Source organism: Borostomias antarcticus (assembly GCF_949987555.1).
Source record: "Borostomias antarcticus genome assembly, chromosome: 22".
Classification (NCBI taxonomy): Eukaryota; Metazoa; Chordata; class Actinopteri; order Stomiiformes; family Stomiidae; genus Borostomias; species Borostomias antarcticus.
The window spans coordinates 5367589-5383584 of NC_140255.1; the positions used below are offsets into that span (position 1 = coordinate 5367589).

At 47.0% G+C, this 15996-nt stretch overlaps 1 protein-coding gene across 1 annotated transcript; it reads right to left on the reverse strand.

Moving 5' to 3' along the window:
* Window positions 1–1247: 1247 nt before the first annotated feature.
* On the reverse strand, window positions 1248–9587 carry cbx2 (chromobox homolog 2 (Drosophila Pc class); the record flags this gene model as incomplete). Its single annotated transcript, XM_084455844.1, has 5 exons — window positions 1248–2687; window positions 5163–5229; window positions 6676–6741; window positions 9390–9433; window positions 9516–9587. 5 exons carry the CDS (start codon window positions 9585–9587, stop codon window positions 1248–1250), a joined length of 1689 nt encoding a protein of 562 aa, XP_084311970.1.
* Window positions 9588–15996: the final 6409 nt, after the last annotated feature.

Consider the following 15996-nt stretch of genomic DNA (forward strand, 5'->3'; position numbering starts at 1 on the left):
GAGCACTAGTCTGCAATGAGCACTAGTCTGCAATGTGCACTAGTCTGCAATGTGCACTAGTCTGCAATGAGCACTAGTCTGCAATGAGCACTAGTCTGCAATGAGCCCTAGTCTGCAATGTGCCCGTGGCGGTAGTGTGAAGCAGATACAGAGGTCAGGGGTGCAGTGGAGAGACCAGAGATAGTGAGACCAGAGATAGTGTATCTGTCTTCCTTTTCCCATTCCTCCCCCAAGTCTATACATGTCTCTACATGTACCTCACAAAGACACTGATATCGCTGCAACCACAACCTAATTACAAAACATCATTACAACATGTTATAACAACAGAACAGGGACACTACCAAAAAGTTATGGCTGAACATTATTGGTCTTTTATTGAAAACATAAAGAGTGTATGTATATCTCCAGACTCGAATAGTACTGGGAACTATAGACATATGACATAATGATTAAAGGCATGGATACCCTGACTCCTTAGATTTCCTCAAAGCTCTGCTTAAAAAACTAATCTTGAAGACAGAGCGTGGTTAAGGCTGGAATACAATGGAGAGGTAGCTAAATTACAATGTAACATCCGTAAGAGTTGCATTGCTATGGAAATACTCAAAACTCACTGAGAGCTAAAATCCAACCAACTAGTATACTGTTGTTCTAGATTCACTAGGAGTATTGGTAGTCATTATACCATACTATAAATACAGCAAGAAAAAATAAAAACAGCTTTCATCGTCATAAAATAGCTTCCACATCATCCAGTTTATTTCTACGCATTTTGTTGTTTCATGTGTACGTTACATAACACATTACATAAAATAATACCATGGTTTCACTAACAGAGCAAAGCAGAGAAAGGGTCTACACCAGTGGGCTATCAGACTAATAAGGAAGATACGGTGAGCGGTGAAGCTTTGCATCGATGTAGCGACGATGGATTCACCCGGCACTTACGCTCATCTATGTCCTTCAAGGAGTGTTCTGTCCAGCTCAGTCATCTCACTGGCCTACAGGATATCAATAGTCCGTTATCAGTAATCAGCGCTGTCAGCTGAGTTATAGCATGGCACTTACGCTCCTCTGCGCCAGGGGTTAATTCTGCCCATCCAGACCGAAGATGCATCCACCGACCTCACTAGTCCTGCCTTATACGGTAAGCCACTTTGGGATAGGTCTGCTGAATGGTGTGTGTGTGTTAGCATCTGTAACCAGTATTAACTGATCAATAACCAAGTCTTTGTGATTGGTGATCAATAGTTGCGGAGGTTGAAGAAGCCCACGCTGGTGGGAGATTCCTTGACGGTCACGGTGACGAGGTTGGCGGTGACGTCCGTGACGAACACGTGCTCGATGAGGCTGCGGGTCGGCTTCCAGTCCTGACCCGTCTGGACCGAGATGGACAGGTCCTGGACGGTGCCTGGGAAGGAGGAGGAGCGCTCCTGGTCAGAGTCGGAGCTGCTCTCGTCCTCCCCGGTACTCATCTCCGACATCTTCCCCTGCTTGCCGTCCTTGGAAGCAGACCGCTCCCTCTTCCCACCCAGGTCGGGTGCCTCCAAGGCCGGGTTCGGGGCCCCGCTCTTCTCCGCCCTGCCCTGGGTCCTGGTGCTCTGCCTCTCCCCGGCGGTGGTGCCCGTCTCCCTGGCCTCCTCGGCCTTGGCCTGGTCCCCTCCTCCTCCTCCAGGCTGGGTCTTCCTGGGCGTCTGCCCGCCAGGCGCGGCGGGGCCCTGGACGGCGGCACTCTGCCCAACCACAGCCTTTCTGGCCGGGTTGGCGGCGCTCCGGAGGCTGGAGGCCGGCGCCGTGCCGCTGCCGGGGTTGGTGGCGTTGCCCAGAGCTGGTTTGGTCACACTCTGCAGGTTGAGAGGCTGCAGGCTGGCTGCTTGGTTGGGTGGGCCTTTCTGAGGGGAGGAGGAGGGAGGTGTGTTGCTGGCGAGCCTCTGTTGAGGGGTCTGGCCTGGAGTGTCCTGCTTCTTCTGGGGGGGGCCCGAGGTGGTCTGGCCATTCCCATTGGTGGCGGCAGAGACTTTGGAGTTGTGAAGATTCAATGCTGCCACTCCGGGGGATTTGCTGGAGGTGGTTTTTAGGTCCAAGCCTGCTCCGCCGCTGCCGGCGTCAGACACGGACAGTTTGCGATCCGGCTCGTTCCTGCTCTGGGTGGTTCTGTTGAGTGAGGAGGAGGAGGATGATGGGGGAGTGGGGGACGAGAGGGAGCGGGGGGAGCCTACTGAGTTCAAGGGGGGTTTGGCGGCCCCCCCGGCCTGGGGGCCCCTGGTCTGAGCGGAGCCCCGGTGGAAACCCATGAAGGTGAAGCTGGGAGGGTGGAGGGCCTTCTTGATCCCACTTCGGGGGTCCGGGGAGGGGGAGGAGTCTTTGGCGGAGGCGGGCTTTAGGACCTTGCGGGCGGCCTTACTCTGAGGGAAGGCCTTGAGCTCGATGGGCAGGGCCTTCCTGCCTCTCTTCCTGGGGGGCTCGGGTTTGGCTACCACGATCTGGGCCTTCTTCTGGGGCACAGGGTGCAGCTCCCGCGTCCGCAGGACCGGCGGCTTGGCCTTCCCATCACTGACGTCATCATCGTCGTCTGATGAGGAGGAAGAGGAGGAAGAGGAGGATGAAGAGGAGCCAGACGATGAGGAGGAAGATGAGGACGATGAAGAACTGCTGGACTTGGACGCCTCAGGTGCTGTTGTTTCCTGAGGAGGTCAAGAGGAAAAAATAGGAAAAAGTACCTTAATTTAAAGGGATATTCCACTCGACATGACTCTGAAATTGACTATAGTTAGTATCCTCCAATCATTTTTTATAAGTTATGCTCTAACGTTATTGCATGATGCAAATAAATATATCAGCATCTACATACACACACATACATATACAGTACATATATACATATTTATACCATGGCCTGGGTGAATACTCAATTCTGATTGGCTGCAGGGGTGTGTCTTGACAAATGCACGGCTAGAGCCTTATCACAGTTTTCATAAATCACAAATTAATGTGGTTGTTTCACCTCAGCATTACAATGAGACAGCCTTATAATCTTGTCTCTATGACTGTAATTATGTCACTTTAGTACATTTTAATATTTTTTCATGCGAGAAAGTAACCATGCAGATTCCCAGTATGTGAGTTCCCTGTCTGGCACAGTCTGAGCCTGTCTGGTCCACTCAGCCCAGTGTGTTTGCATCAACTTGACTGAAGCACATATTCTCCTGCGATTATGCACAGTATTATTCTTTTGCCGATTATTCTTTTTCCAAGACAGAGATAGAAATGGATAGGTATGTGAAGAGGCAATTACTGGATTCTAATACCTTGTCCCTTCATTTATAATGACACATCCTGTCCTCACAATTCAACTCGCAATGAACGTAGGCCTACTTGTAGCTACAACTGAGTGATATACCACGACCTGAAAGAAACATTTTTTAATTTGGGGACAATGAGGTGTCTGGCTATCATAGTTTGTTGGCAACTAGATTTTACAACTGGACAATTGATATGTTGCACAGCAAATATGCAGTAGCCCACACTTTGCTCATAGCTAGTTAGCAATATCAGGTAAAGTAGGCTATGGGATTAGCCAGTTTGGGTTGCTTGGCTCATTGTTTGGGTTGCTAGGTTGTATCCAGGGGTGGGAGACATTGCTGAAAGAAAGACCCTGTTTACACCTTGCATTAAAATGCATTTTTGGTGATCAGATTGCAATCTGATTGTGCTAAACCACATGAAAGTACAGGTGTAAATGCACCCAAAACGTTTTGAGGACAGATTGCGATCCGATCTGCCAAACCACCTCCGGAGGTGGTCAGGGACGCATGTCGACCACATTTAATAAAAGTGTAAATTGAAATGCGTTTTTAATCCACATATCAACAACGTGGGCGGAAACGTACTTACTTACATAGCCGTTGGCACACGCCGGTTCCAGACCAGCAAGGAGCAGGTTCCATGGCAGCTAACCATTGTTTGCTAAGCTTTCGGAGTGGGAAAGTGATGTGTCCTGATCTCAGGCTACTATAAGCCCAAAACGGTAGGGTCATCTGAGAATTTCACAAAGTAATTGTGTATCACCTGTTTAAGCAGCTGAGGACACAGCTGTAGCCGATCGGCTATTGCTAGTTTTGCGTCCGATGTCCCACTCATATCTGAGCCAAACACAACTATGCTTGAACTTTTCCACTTGCCAGCTTGTGCTTCTCATTATTATCTCTGGGGGAGTTGCTTGTGCACTGGAGGGATTCTTTATTGGGAAATAGCCGTTGGATTGTATTCAGACATAACGTAGGCTGGTAGCCTACTGTCATGATCACAGCCGACTGATGCACCCTCCCCTCCCGCGACGGAGGGTTATCAGCCGGGCTGGAGTTCCATCTCTCATCGCTGACCATCATGATGCAGTTAGCTGCTTTTTAGCCACGTTAATATTATGGAAGCTGATGTCGTGATAGCAAGAAAGCATTAACATGGATCCTGGTCAAGGTTGGAGTCCAGATGAGTCTACTCTCAATTTGGTCGGACGAAAATATTCAAGCACAAACAGGATGTGACGTGTCAGCTGGACAGTCGATCGGATCTCAAACGGATCGGGTTGAAGATACTCGAAACGCATATTAATGCCAGGTGTAAATGTAATCAGGCTAAATCATTATCTAGATACAATCTCGATACGAGACACATTTAAATGCAAGGTGTAAACGGGGTCAAAAGGTAATGGTTTGATTGATTGCTTCTGTGGACAGGTGTCTTTTATACAGGTAGCGAGCTGAGATTAGGAGCACTCTCTTAAAGGGAGAGGACTAATTTGTGTGCCTCATGGACATAACCAGTCTGTGGGAGACAGAAATCTTGCTGGTTGATAAGGGATCAGATACTTATTTCACTCGATCAAATGCAAATCAATTTAAAACTTTTTTGAAATGTGTTTTTCTGGATTTTTTGTTGTTATTCTGTCTCTCACTGTTAAAATAAACCTCACATTAAAATTATAGACTGATAATTTCTTTGTCAGTGTGCAAACGTACAAAATCAGCAGGGGATCAAATAATTATTTCCCTCACTGTAATTAGCCTCCACGTCCTGCATTATTTTCTGATAACAGACAACCCTAACCCGCTGTGTGTTATCCCTTCCATAAAGCAGAGGTTAGGAGAAATTCTTACCACAACTTTCCGAGGTCTTCCCCTTGGTCTTTTTCCTCTTTTTCGGAACAGAATGTCCTTTTCTTGCTCTCTGTCAAAACATCAGTCCAACTGTTACTGGACTTTAAATTAAGAGTGTTTGATTGTGTGGAGGTCTCTGATGATCACAGCTGTTCTAGTTATTAGTTTATCCCGCTCAGATAAATCATTGTCGACATTTAAACTAATCTGGATTATATATGATTTGTAGAGCAAGTGAGGTGATGTTAGGCAGGATCTCCATCAACAGCACCATCTCCTGTCACCGTGTGATGTGTGGTTCGGAGACTCTCACCACATCTGGCTGACACACCAGTGGTTTGAAAAATAAAAGTCCCCAGGTGAAAATAAAAGTCCTGCTCCTGGTGCTGGTCTGAAAACAGGAAACAAGCTTTTGTTTTTCAATCTCAGTTCCTGTTTTTGTGTGCATGTTCTCACACCACCCACCTGTTTCCTACCGCTTTCATATTTATAGCATTTTCAGATAGAAATGTAGGCGGCATTTTTAATTTATTTAGTTCTGTTTCAGATATTTTATATTCTCCTGGTAGCTCTTTGAAGCAACACCCAACCTTTAAATAAACACTATTCAACGCTTACCAACTGAATGTCTTCCTGATATCAAATGGATAATGACTTGATGGTCAAATAGAAAGACAGGCTGTGAATGCCCAAACAGCTGTTTTCTTAATGGTCATATTGCAGCTCTAACAGCCTGTAAACACAGGCCACATGCATCCCTCACATCCACAATGGCCTGAACGGAGCAGTATAAAGACTTGCTGGAGCATTTCAAGGAGTATTTGTTGGGGTGGAGGGGATATAGCTCACTCAAGAAGACCTGGTTTGGGGGCCTCTCATGGTCTCCAGGCCTGGGGCTCTGTTTTAATACTTAAATAACTAACCCCACCCTTCCTCTGGGAAAGCACTGATCTGACATGATTGAATTGGTTACATCTGTGTACAGGCACATGCGTGCACCTATCGAAGGATATAAGATTTACCTTAGGAAGTAGAAAAGCCAAAGAAAAACTCCAATACTATACAAATTATGTAAAAAGAAAGAAGCGCTGGATATGTCACACGTGAGGTACATAGCACAGGCGCACGATACGGGAATACTAACCCTAACCTTACAGTGGAACCATGCTGCTCTTTGCTCCTAGTGGTAAATGGACTGCACTTACATAGTGCTTTTATCCAAAGCACTTTACAATGAAGGCCTCTCATTCACCCATTCACACACCAATGGCAGCAGCTAGCCTGCTCATTGGGAGCAGTTTGGGGTTCAGTGTCTTGCCCAAGGACACTTTGACATGTCGTCAGGAGGAGCTAGGATTCGAACTGATGACCCTGTGATCACTGGACGACCCGCTCTACCTCCTGAGCTACAGCTGCAGTAGTTATGTCTGTGATGCTTCATCCTTCATACATTCCTTGATAAATACAACTTAATTGGTCCATTTTGTTGTCCAGTTCCGCAGCCTGTCATACTCACTTCTTGTTGAAGGCAGCCAGTAATCTGGGGTCTAGGATGTTCTCCTGGGGCTCCCAGCTATTGTGCCTGAAACAGTGAGAAAAATTCTTCAATCAACAATCAATCAATCAAAGCTTTATTTGTATAGCGCATTTCATACCCAGAGGCAACACAATGCGCTTTACAGAGAACAAGGGAGGTGGGCATACGACCCACTCTCTACATATTCCAGAGCACACACTCAAAACTCACTCCTACTCAGCTAATACATGTTCTAAATTCACATTGACCTTTTTTGCATTTCATTAAATGTTAAATTCAATCAAGCAGTTGAAAAATTAAATACAATTTTATTATTTTAGAAGAGTAATTCAGAGAACTAACTAAACAAAGCCTGTTGCTTCCAGGTTGCTTCGAGGTGAACGCAGTAGTTAAGATTCACCATGAAGGAGGAGGAGGAGGAGAGCTTCAGTGTAGCATCTATATAGGCTGGTAGCGAGTCAGAAAAAAAGCCTGTTTAGTCTTCAAGACGCCAAGCTGTCTTCTCTCTCTTGATTGTGCTAAGATACGAGGTGTAGGCATATGCAGCACAGAGCAGACAGTGGGAGGCTTAACCACAGAGCAGAGAGGGCAGATAAGACGACGGGAGAGAAAGTTAGTTTGGAAACCACACGTTAGATAGGAGCTATCACTGCCTCCACCCCAAACACACTGCTAAATGACTACCAAAATGAGGACAAAAAACGGTAGGCCACAGTCACTGGAATGTTGTGTGTGTCAAGGATATAATTTTATCCATTATCTTTACATCTGGTCTCTATTATTCAGAACCTTTTTAGGTGTGTATCTCAACTGAATAAGTTGGCCTAACTGTGCCAGCCTACTTCCACACTGCCAAAGCACTGAGAGGTTCTGGGGGATTAGCTGGGTCACAGGCTGGGAGTGATGGGCAGAGAAAGGCTGGGAGTGATGGAGAGACAGGCTGGGAGTGATGGAGAGAGACAGGCTGGGAGTGATGGAGAAAGGCTGGGAGTGATGGAGAGAGACAGGCTGGGAGTGATGGAGAGAGACAGGCTGGGAGTGATGGAGAAAGGCTGGGAGTGATGGAGAGACAGGCTGGGAGTGATGGAGAGAGACAGGCTGGGAGTGATGGGCAGAGACAGGCTGGGAGTGATGGAGAAAGACAGGCTGGGAGTGATGGAGAGAGACAGGCTGGGAGTGATGGAGAGAGACAGGCTGGGAGTGATGGAGAGAGACAGGCTGGGAGTGATGGAGAGAGACAGGCTGGGAGTGATGGAGAGAGACAGGCTGGGAGTGATGGAGAGACAGGCTGGGAGTGATGGAGAAAGGCTGGGAGTGATGGAGAGACAGGCTGGGAGTGATGGAGAGAGACAGGCTGGGAGTGATGGAGAGAGACAGGCTGGGAGTGATGGAGAGAGACAGGCTGGGAGTGATGGAGAGAGACAGGCTGGGAGTGATGGGCAGAGACAGGCTGGGAGTGATGGAGAGAGACAGGCTGGGAGTGATGGGCAGAGACAGGCTGGGAGTGATGGAGAGACAGGCTGGGAGTGATGGGCAGAGACAGGCTGGGAGTGATGGAGAGACAGGCTGGGAGTGATGGAGAGAGACAGGCTGGGAGTGATGGAGAGAGACAGGCTGGGAGTGATGGGCAGAGACAGGCTGGGAGTGATGGGCAGAGACAGGCTGGGAGTGATGGAGAGACAGGCTGGGAGTGATGGAGAGAGAAAGGCTGGGAGTGATGGGCAGAGAAAGGCTGGGAGTGATGGGCAGAGAAAGGCTGGGAGTGATGGAGACAGGCTGGAGTGATGGGCAGAGAAAGGCTATGAGTGATGGAGAAAGACAGGCTGGGAGTGATGGAGAAAGGCTGGGAGTGATGGGCAGAGACAGGCTGGGAGTGATGGGCAGAGACAGGCTGGAGTGATGGAGACAGGCTGGGAGTGATGGAGACAGGCTGGGAGTGATGGAGAGAGACAGGCTGGGAGTGATGGGCAGAGACAGGCTGGGAGTGATGGGCAGAGACAGGCTGGGAGTGATGGAGAGAAAGGCTGGGAGTGATGGGCAGAGACAGGCTGGAGTGATGGGCAGAGAAAGGGCCCGAGCCTGTGACTGGATTAATGGCAACAATGTAACAGAATCATGCAGCAGCTGACATGAAAAATCAAGGGGTGAGAAGAGCAGAGATAATGGATACTATGTTACGGGCTATATGAAAACATGCAAACAGCCTATCCATAGATGGCATGTTGGTGTGTGTGTGTGTGTGTGTGTGTGTGTGTGTGTGTGTACGCGCGTGCGGCTCAACACGTTAAGTTTTTCCAACTCCCACTTGTAAAATATGTGGTAGTCTATAATCCGCAAAGACCACTAAGGCGACTGAAAGGAAAAAAGATTAACAGTGATCGGTCAAAACAAGAGCTACGGTATGCGAACAAAGCATAACCAAGGTATTCACTTACTTTGGCTGTGGTTACATTTCCAAGAACGGACTCAGAACAATAGCAAATGGACGTAAAATCATGAGGTCTACTATTCCAGTTGTAGGCTATACGAATCTGGAAGTAGGCTAATATTTCGATTACAACACTAAATTCGCGCTGATTAAAACGAAGTCGGGGAATAAGATCTTATGAGAAGCAACAAGCGACACGTTGTTGTTGTTGTTTTCATTGTTTGAAGCTCGCGCAGCTGCAGCACCACTCGCGTTGCTTACTTACTTGGATGACCATCCCCTCCACTTTACAAGAAACTCCAACTTTCCCTGCGAAAATACAGAACGGAAACGTTAACGAACTAGTTAAAATAACTACTAAATGTTAATTTTATACTTTACACGATTTAACCTTTTTCAGTCGTTTGTTGAGGATGCATTCGGCATCAAAAACCTGTTCTCCTACGGCGCTCAATTCCTCCATGTCTGCCAGTCGCTTACTCTCGTGTCTTTCATGAAAGAATAGGGCGGAATGGAAACGCGTTTTCCAAACATGTCCCTTGGCAGATGCCGTCTTCCCGAATGTTGCACACCGACATAACAGCAACAGTCTACTTGAACATAATATTTTGACAGAATAATTACAGCTAACGATAGGCAATGTCTAGACGTGGCGTGGATTGTGTTGAAATGTTGAGCTTTAATTTGTGTTCGAGCAAAAACAAAACATTTGTTTCATTCACATACATTATAACATTGAACAGATTGCTAAAGCCTAAATGTATTATTATATTCCCATATGAACCATAGGCCTAATACAAAGGCTGTTAGGCTACATGTATTTAGTGGAAATAAAGTTGGGGTAAGAAAGTGGGAGTGTTTTACTGTAGGCAAAGTGTGTGAGATCATGCTGTAACGTTATATGCTCTAACTGAAACAAACTTAAAACTTGGAAGAAAGAACGTGATGGGGGAGGGGGCGGCCTATGCTTGATCTTATTGCTCTTAGTGAACATAGCATACTGTACTCTGTGCGCTGTAATTAGTCCCCGATTTACTGCAATTAGTCCCTGATTATGCCTTTTTGCTCAATTTGCCTCTATCAATCTATCTATCTATCTATCTTTCTAATTATCTATCTAATCTATCTACATCTATCTTTCTAATTATTTATCTAATCTATCTACATCTATCTTTCTAATTATCTATCCATCTATCTTTCTAATTATCTATCTATCTTTCTAATTATCTATCTATCTATCTATCTATCTGTCTGTCTGTCTGTCTGTCTGTCTGTCTGTCTGTCTGTCTGTCTGTCTGTCTGTCTGTCTGTCTGTCTGTCTGTCTATCTATCTATCTATCTATCTATCTATCTATCTATCTATCTATCTATCTATCCATCCATCTATCTATCTATCTATCTATCTATCTATCTATCTATCTATCTATCTATCTATCTATCTATCTATCTATCTATCTATCTATCTATCTATCTATCTATCTATCTATCTATCTATCTATCTATCTATCTATCTATCTATCTATCTATCTATCCATCCATCCATCCATCCAGCCAGCCAGCCAGCCAGCCAGCCAGCCAGCCAGCCAGCCAGCCAGCCTCCCCAATATGGCCTGTGCACTTCTCCACACTGATACCAGTTTAATCAGGGATCTTGGAGGCCATTTACTCACAGTAGCCTGGATAGCCCAGTAGCCTGGCTCTCCAGATAAATTAACTAATCCTCAGAGCCAGTTAGCTTAGTCCACCGCATTCAGCCTGCATTTAGCCCAGGTCTAAGCAAATTCATCCTAAAATTATCCCTGGTCTAAATTAATTCATCCTGAAGTTAGCCCAGATCTAAACTAACCCACCCTGAAGTTATCCTGGTTCAGTGGTCGCTTTCTCTGCCCATCACTCCCAGCCTTTGACCCAGCTAATCCCCCAGAACCTCTCAGTGCTTTGGCAGTGTGGAAGTAGGCTGGCACAGTTAGGCCAACTTATTCAGTTGAGATACACACCTAAAAAGGTTCTGAATAATAGAGACCAGATGTAAAAATGGTGGATGGGATTAAATCCTTGACACAAAAAGACTTATTTCCAGTGATGAACATGAACTGTATACTGTTTTTTGTCCTCATTTTGGTAGTCATTTAGCAGTGTGTTTGGGGTGGAGGCAGTGATAGCTCCTATCTAACGTGTGGTTTCCAAACTAACTTTCTCTTCCGTCGTCTTATCTGCCCTCTCTGCTCTGTGGTTAAGCCTCCCACTGTCTGCTCTGTGCTGCATATGCCTACACCTCCTATCTTAGCACAATCAAGAGAGAGAAGACAGCTTAAACTAAACAGGCTTTTCTATGACTAGCTACCAGGCTATAGCTCACCTATTTTCCAATATTGGGTGAACTGTTTTTCTATTCTTTATTAGCTTTGCTCTCTGTAAAGTGCATTGTGTTAGCTCTGTGTATGAAATGTGCTATACAAATAAATATGGGTGTAGAATTAGGTGGGGACGCTGGGGCCATGTCCTCATCAATATTCAGAGACTACTGAATTGTCCCCAGCAAGAATTTGGTACACAAATGCTTAACAGAGCTCCTTCTCACGCCAGCGTCCGACGTTAGAGAATTACCGAGGTTCATTTATTTAATTATCACTGACGGCCACAGTGGAGCCGAGGGGTAACGTGTGAGAGGCTGGGGTAACGTGTGAGAGGCTGGGGTAACGTGTGAGAGGCTGGCTGTAGTTTCCAGTTGAATAGACCTTTCCTATTCAGGCGGGAAATTCCCCCCCCCCCCCCCCCGGTTACTGTTGCTATGGCCCACAAGATGGAGCACATGTCCACTGAACAGTACATAACTGATTATTCTCTTAAGGATTCCTGACAATATTGAAGCAATAACCCATGAGAGGGTGTGGTATCTGGCCAATATACCACGGGTTGTGCTGCGGTCATAGGCACGAGCCGCAGCCCAGTTTTACACAAGCATACAGGTATATCCATGAGATGTGGATTTTGGATGGAGCAGGTGACAACAGTGTTGATGCTAGGTGTTGGAGATTTACGCTGAAGGAACAAATGGCTCATAAAGTCCAGATTGAAATTCATCAGGACAAAATTGTGGAGTCTAATTGCACATGGAAAGCAGGATGAGTAAGGTAGTGATATAACATCATGGTACGGCATCCTGCAGGCTGCTTTTCTGTATAATGACATGTTACAATAGTGTTGACTATAACGGTATAGCTATACTATAGCTGTGATAGCATGTAGCTGCTAGATATGAGTAGTGAACTGAAGGTTCTAGGAGCAAAGTTGTCTTCACATTCAACTGTTTATGGGGCCTTCCACACGCCTTAATCCACTTTAAGCATTTATCCAACTGTGTTTTAGGTTTCTGTAGTCTCTCTGAATATCTACTGGTCGTTACTGCACATTCCCCAAGCGCATCTAAGAACCATTTTCTTCAAACTAATGTCTAATCTATGAACACAGAATAAGCTTTGTTTGTGGGAAATCAGGCAACCTTATTGGTTATTATTCTCTGCGTGACTGACAGGTTGGAAAGGTCTATTTGGTTGTGCGGCTACAAAGCTCAGTCTCCGTCAACACTACAGTTCTGTGCACATAAATATGGGGAAATCGCATATTGTATTGGTTGAGTATTGAAAGTGCTTTTTATTTTTCAATACGGGACCATCCAATATTAACGGCAGCGACTTGCCTACCATTGCAAACGCGGCAAGATTTCAGCCATGATGAGGCTCACTCGCCCAAAAGTGTCCCCTGAATTGCATAACGTAAACAAACCAGACATGTAATGTTTAGATAAGTTAGATTTTTTTGAACCCTATCAGTTGTTATCAATTTGTATGGAGCAAATGCACATGTGGGCCAAATGCATGATCATCAGTTCAGGAGGTTAAGAACCAACCATCAGGATAATCAGATCTGACTAGCTCAAATGTGTGCTTTTTTATTTCATATAGTGCAAAAAAAAAAATGATCGAGCGATCTGTGGGGAAATTGTCATGTAAGGCAGTAAGGACAACAAAAAGGCACTTGACTTCGAGTTGATAATTCAGGGTGGTAGGTAGCCATAGCTTAACTTGTGTGAGTTGCCATTAATAACTGACTCCTACAGAAGATTCATTTCAGTTATTCAAGTGGCATAAAGTACGGTATTTCTCTCTGAAAGCATGAGGTTTCTGGGAACTTAGGGGAGCATGCAGGAGTCTGGAGCACGGGGTGTCTGGGGGACATCGTGGACAAGAGAGTAGTCCCTCCTCTGTGGGGCCCCGCCCCTCTTCTTTTAACCATAACCCTAACCCTCCCTCTCTTCTCCCTCCTCCTCACCAGAGGGCACTGTCTCATAGCTGTGTCTGTCAGACTAGTGGGCTGGAGGACTGGAGGGTTGGAGGACTGGAGGGTTGGAGGACTGGAGGGTTGGAGGACTGGAGGGTTGGAGGACTGGAGGGTTAGAGGACTGGAGGGTTGTAGGACTGGAGGGTTAGAGGACTGGAGGGTTGGAGGGCTGGAGGACTGGAGGACTGGAGGACTGGAGGACTGGAGGGTTGGAGGACTGGAGGACTGGAGGGTTGGAGGACTGGAGGGTTGGAGGACTGGAGGGTTGGAGGACTGGAGGACTGGAGGGTTGGAGGACTGGAGAGTTGGAGGACTGGAGTGTTGGAGGGTTGGAGGCCTGGAGGGTTGGAGGGTTAGAGGACTGGAGGGTTGGAGGGTTGGAGGACTGGAGTGTTAGAGGACTGGAGGGTTGGAGGAATGGAGGTTTGGAGGACTGGAGGGTTGGAGGACTGGAGGGTTAGAGGACTGGAGGGTTAGAGGACTGGAGGGTTAGAGGACTGGAGGACTGGAGGGTTAGAGGACTGGAGGGTTGGAGGACTGGAGGGTTGGAGGACTGGAGGGTTGTAGGACTGGAGGGTTGGAGGACTGGAGGACTGGAGGGTTAGAGGACTGGAGGGTTGGAGGACTGGAGGGTTGGAGGACTGGAGGACTGGAGGGTTAGAGGACTGGAGGGTTGGAGGACTGGAGGGTTGGAGGACTGGAGGGTTGTAGGACTGGAGGGTTGGAGGACTGGAGGGTTGGAGGACTGGAGGGTTGGAGGACTGGAGGACTGGAGGACTGGAGGGTTGGAGGACTGGAGGGTTGGAGGACTGGAGGGTTGGAGGACTGGAGGGTTGGAGGACTGGAGGACTGGAGGACTGGAGGGTTGGAGGACTGGAGGGTTGGAGGACTGGAGGGTTGGAGGACTGGAGGGTTGGAGGACTGGAGGACTGGAGGACTGGAGGGTTGGAGGACTGGAGGGTTGGAGGACTGGAGGACTGGAGGGTTGGAGGACTGGAGGTTTGGAGGACTGGAGGACTGGAGGGTTGGAGGACTGGAGGGTTGGAGGACTGGAGGGCTGGAGGACTTGAGGGTTGGAGGACTGGAGGGTTGGAGGACTGGAGGGTTGGAGGGTTGGGTGTAGAGTTCCCTCTGTGGTTTAACAATACAGGGAAGGGCTGGCATGGATGAAACCAGACAATTAACTAATTGGCTGGTATCGTTTGTCCCTCACACACACACACACACACACACACACACACACACCTGTTTCATCATCACAGGCATTTGCCCACATGCGGCGAATATGTCAGCCACACAGCAGTCTTAGTCACAGGGGGTAGATTTGGGGCACTGTGTCTAGAGTTGATCTATGATAAGATGAAGCTGTCTCAGGTGGTAAAAGGACAGGACATTACAAAAAAGAATGGAGTTTAAACTAAATGCTAATTTACTAAATTAGTTTGAACTGTAAAACTGTAAAATGAACTGTACAATGTACAAGTGAATGTACACTATTTAAGCAGTATCATATAACCAGCCTACATTACATTACATTACATTACAGACACGTAAACTCAGTAGACAGAAGACCTGGGCCTGATCCGTCTGCTGGCTGCGTGTCCCCGTTCTGACCTGACCTGCTGATTGTGCTTCCTCTTGGCGTCGTGGTTTAACCAGAGGTAAGCGGGTTACCTGGCTTGTCTCTCTCTGTGACGGCAGGCCAACAGGAACAGATGATACCGTATGGAGCTGAAGGGGTTTTCAGATTAGGGACTAAGCTGTTTATGTGCTCTGCTAGTCCCAGTAAAACTACCGGGAAAGGGAGATAAAAGGAGAGAGAGACAGAAAGTCAAATCAAATCTAACTTTATTTGTATAGCGCATTTCATACACAGAGGCAACACAATGCTCTTCCCAGAGAGCAAAGCGGGGGTGGACAGAGATCCTACCCCAACATTTTCAGAAGGAAGTAAAAAGCCAGTTCACCCAGGGACGGGGAAGAGAGAGAGGCAGAGGGAGAGACACAGAGAAAGGGAGGATGGTAAGAAGTTTGAGTCAGCATCCTTTTTTTGAGGTGGGGGGGGGGGGTTCAACTTATCTTCTCTTCCAAACCGCCTCTCTGCTGTGATCTATCTGCTGGAATCTATCTGCTGGGATCTCTCTGCTGGGATCTCTCTGCTGGGATCTCTCTGCTGGGATCTCTCTGCTGGGATCTCTCTGCTGTGAGGTCCCGACTACTCGACTAAGCAGGTTTCTCTGTCGTCTCTCTTGCCTGACAGCAACGCAAACATCAAACCAGATAAAGATTCATTATCTGAGATGCTACAGCAGGAGCGGGTGGGCCCACTCTTGCCTGATACTTCTAACTGACATCATAACACACACACACACACACATGCACACACAAACACACATACACACACACATGCACACACACACACACACACACTCAAACAAACACGCACACACAAACTCACGCAGACACACACAAACACACGCACACACTCACGCACACACACAAACATATGTACACAAACACACACAAACACA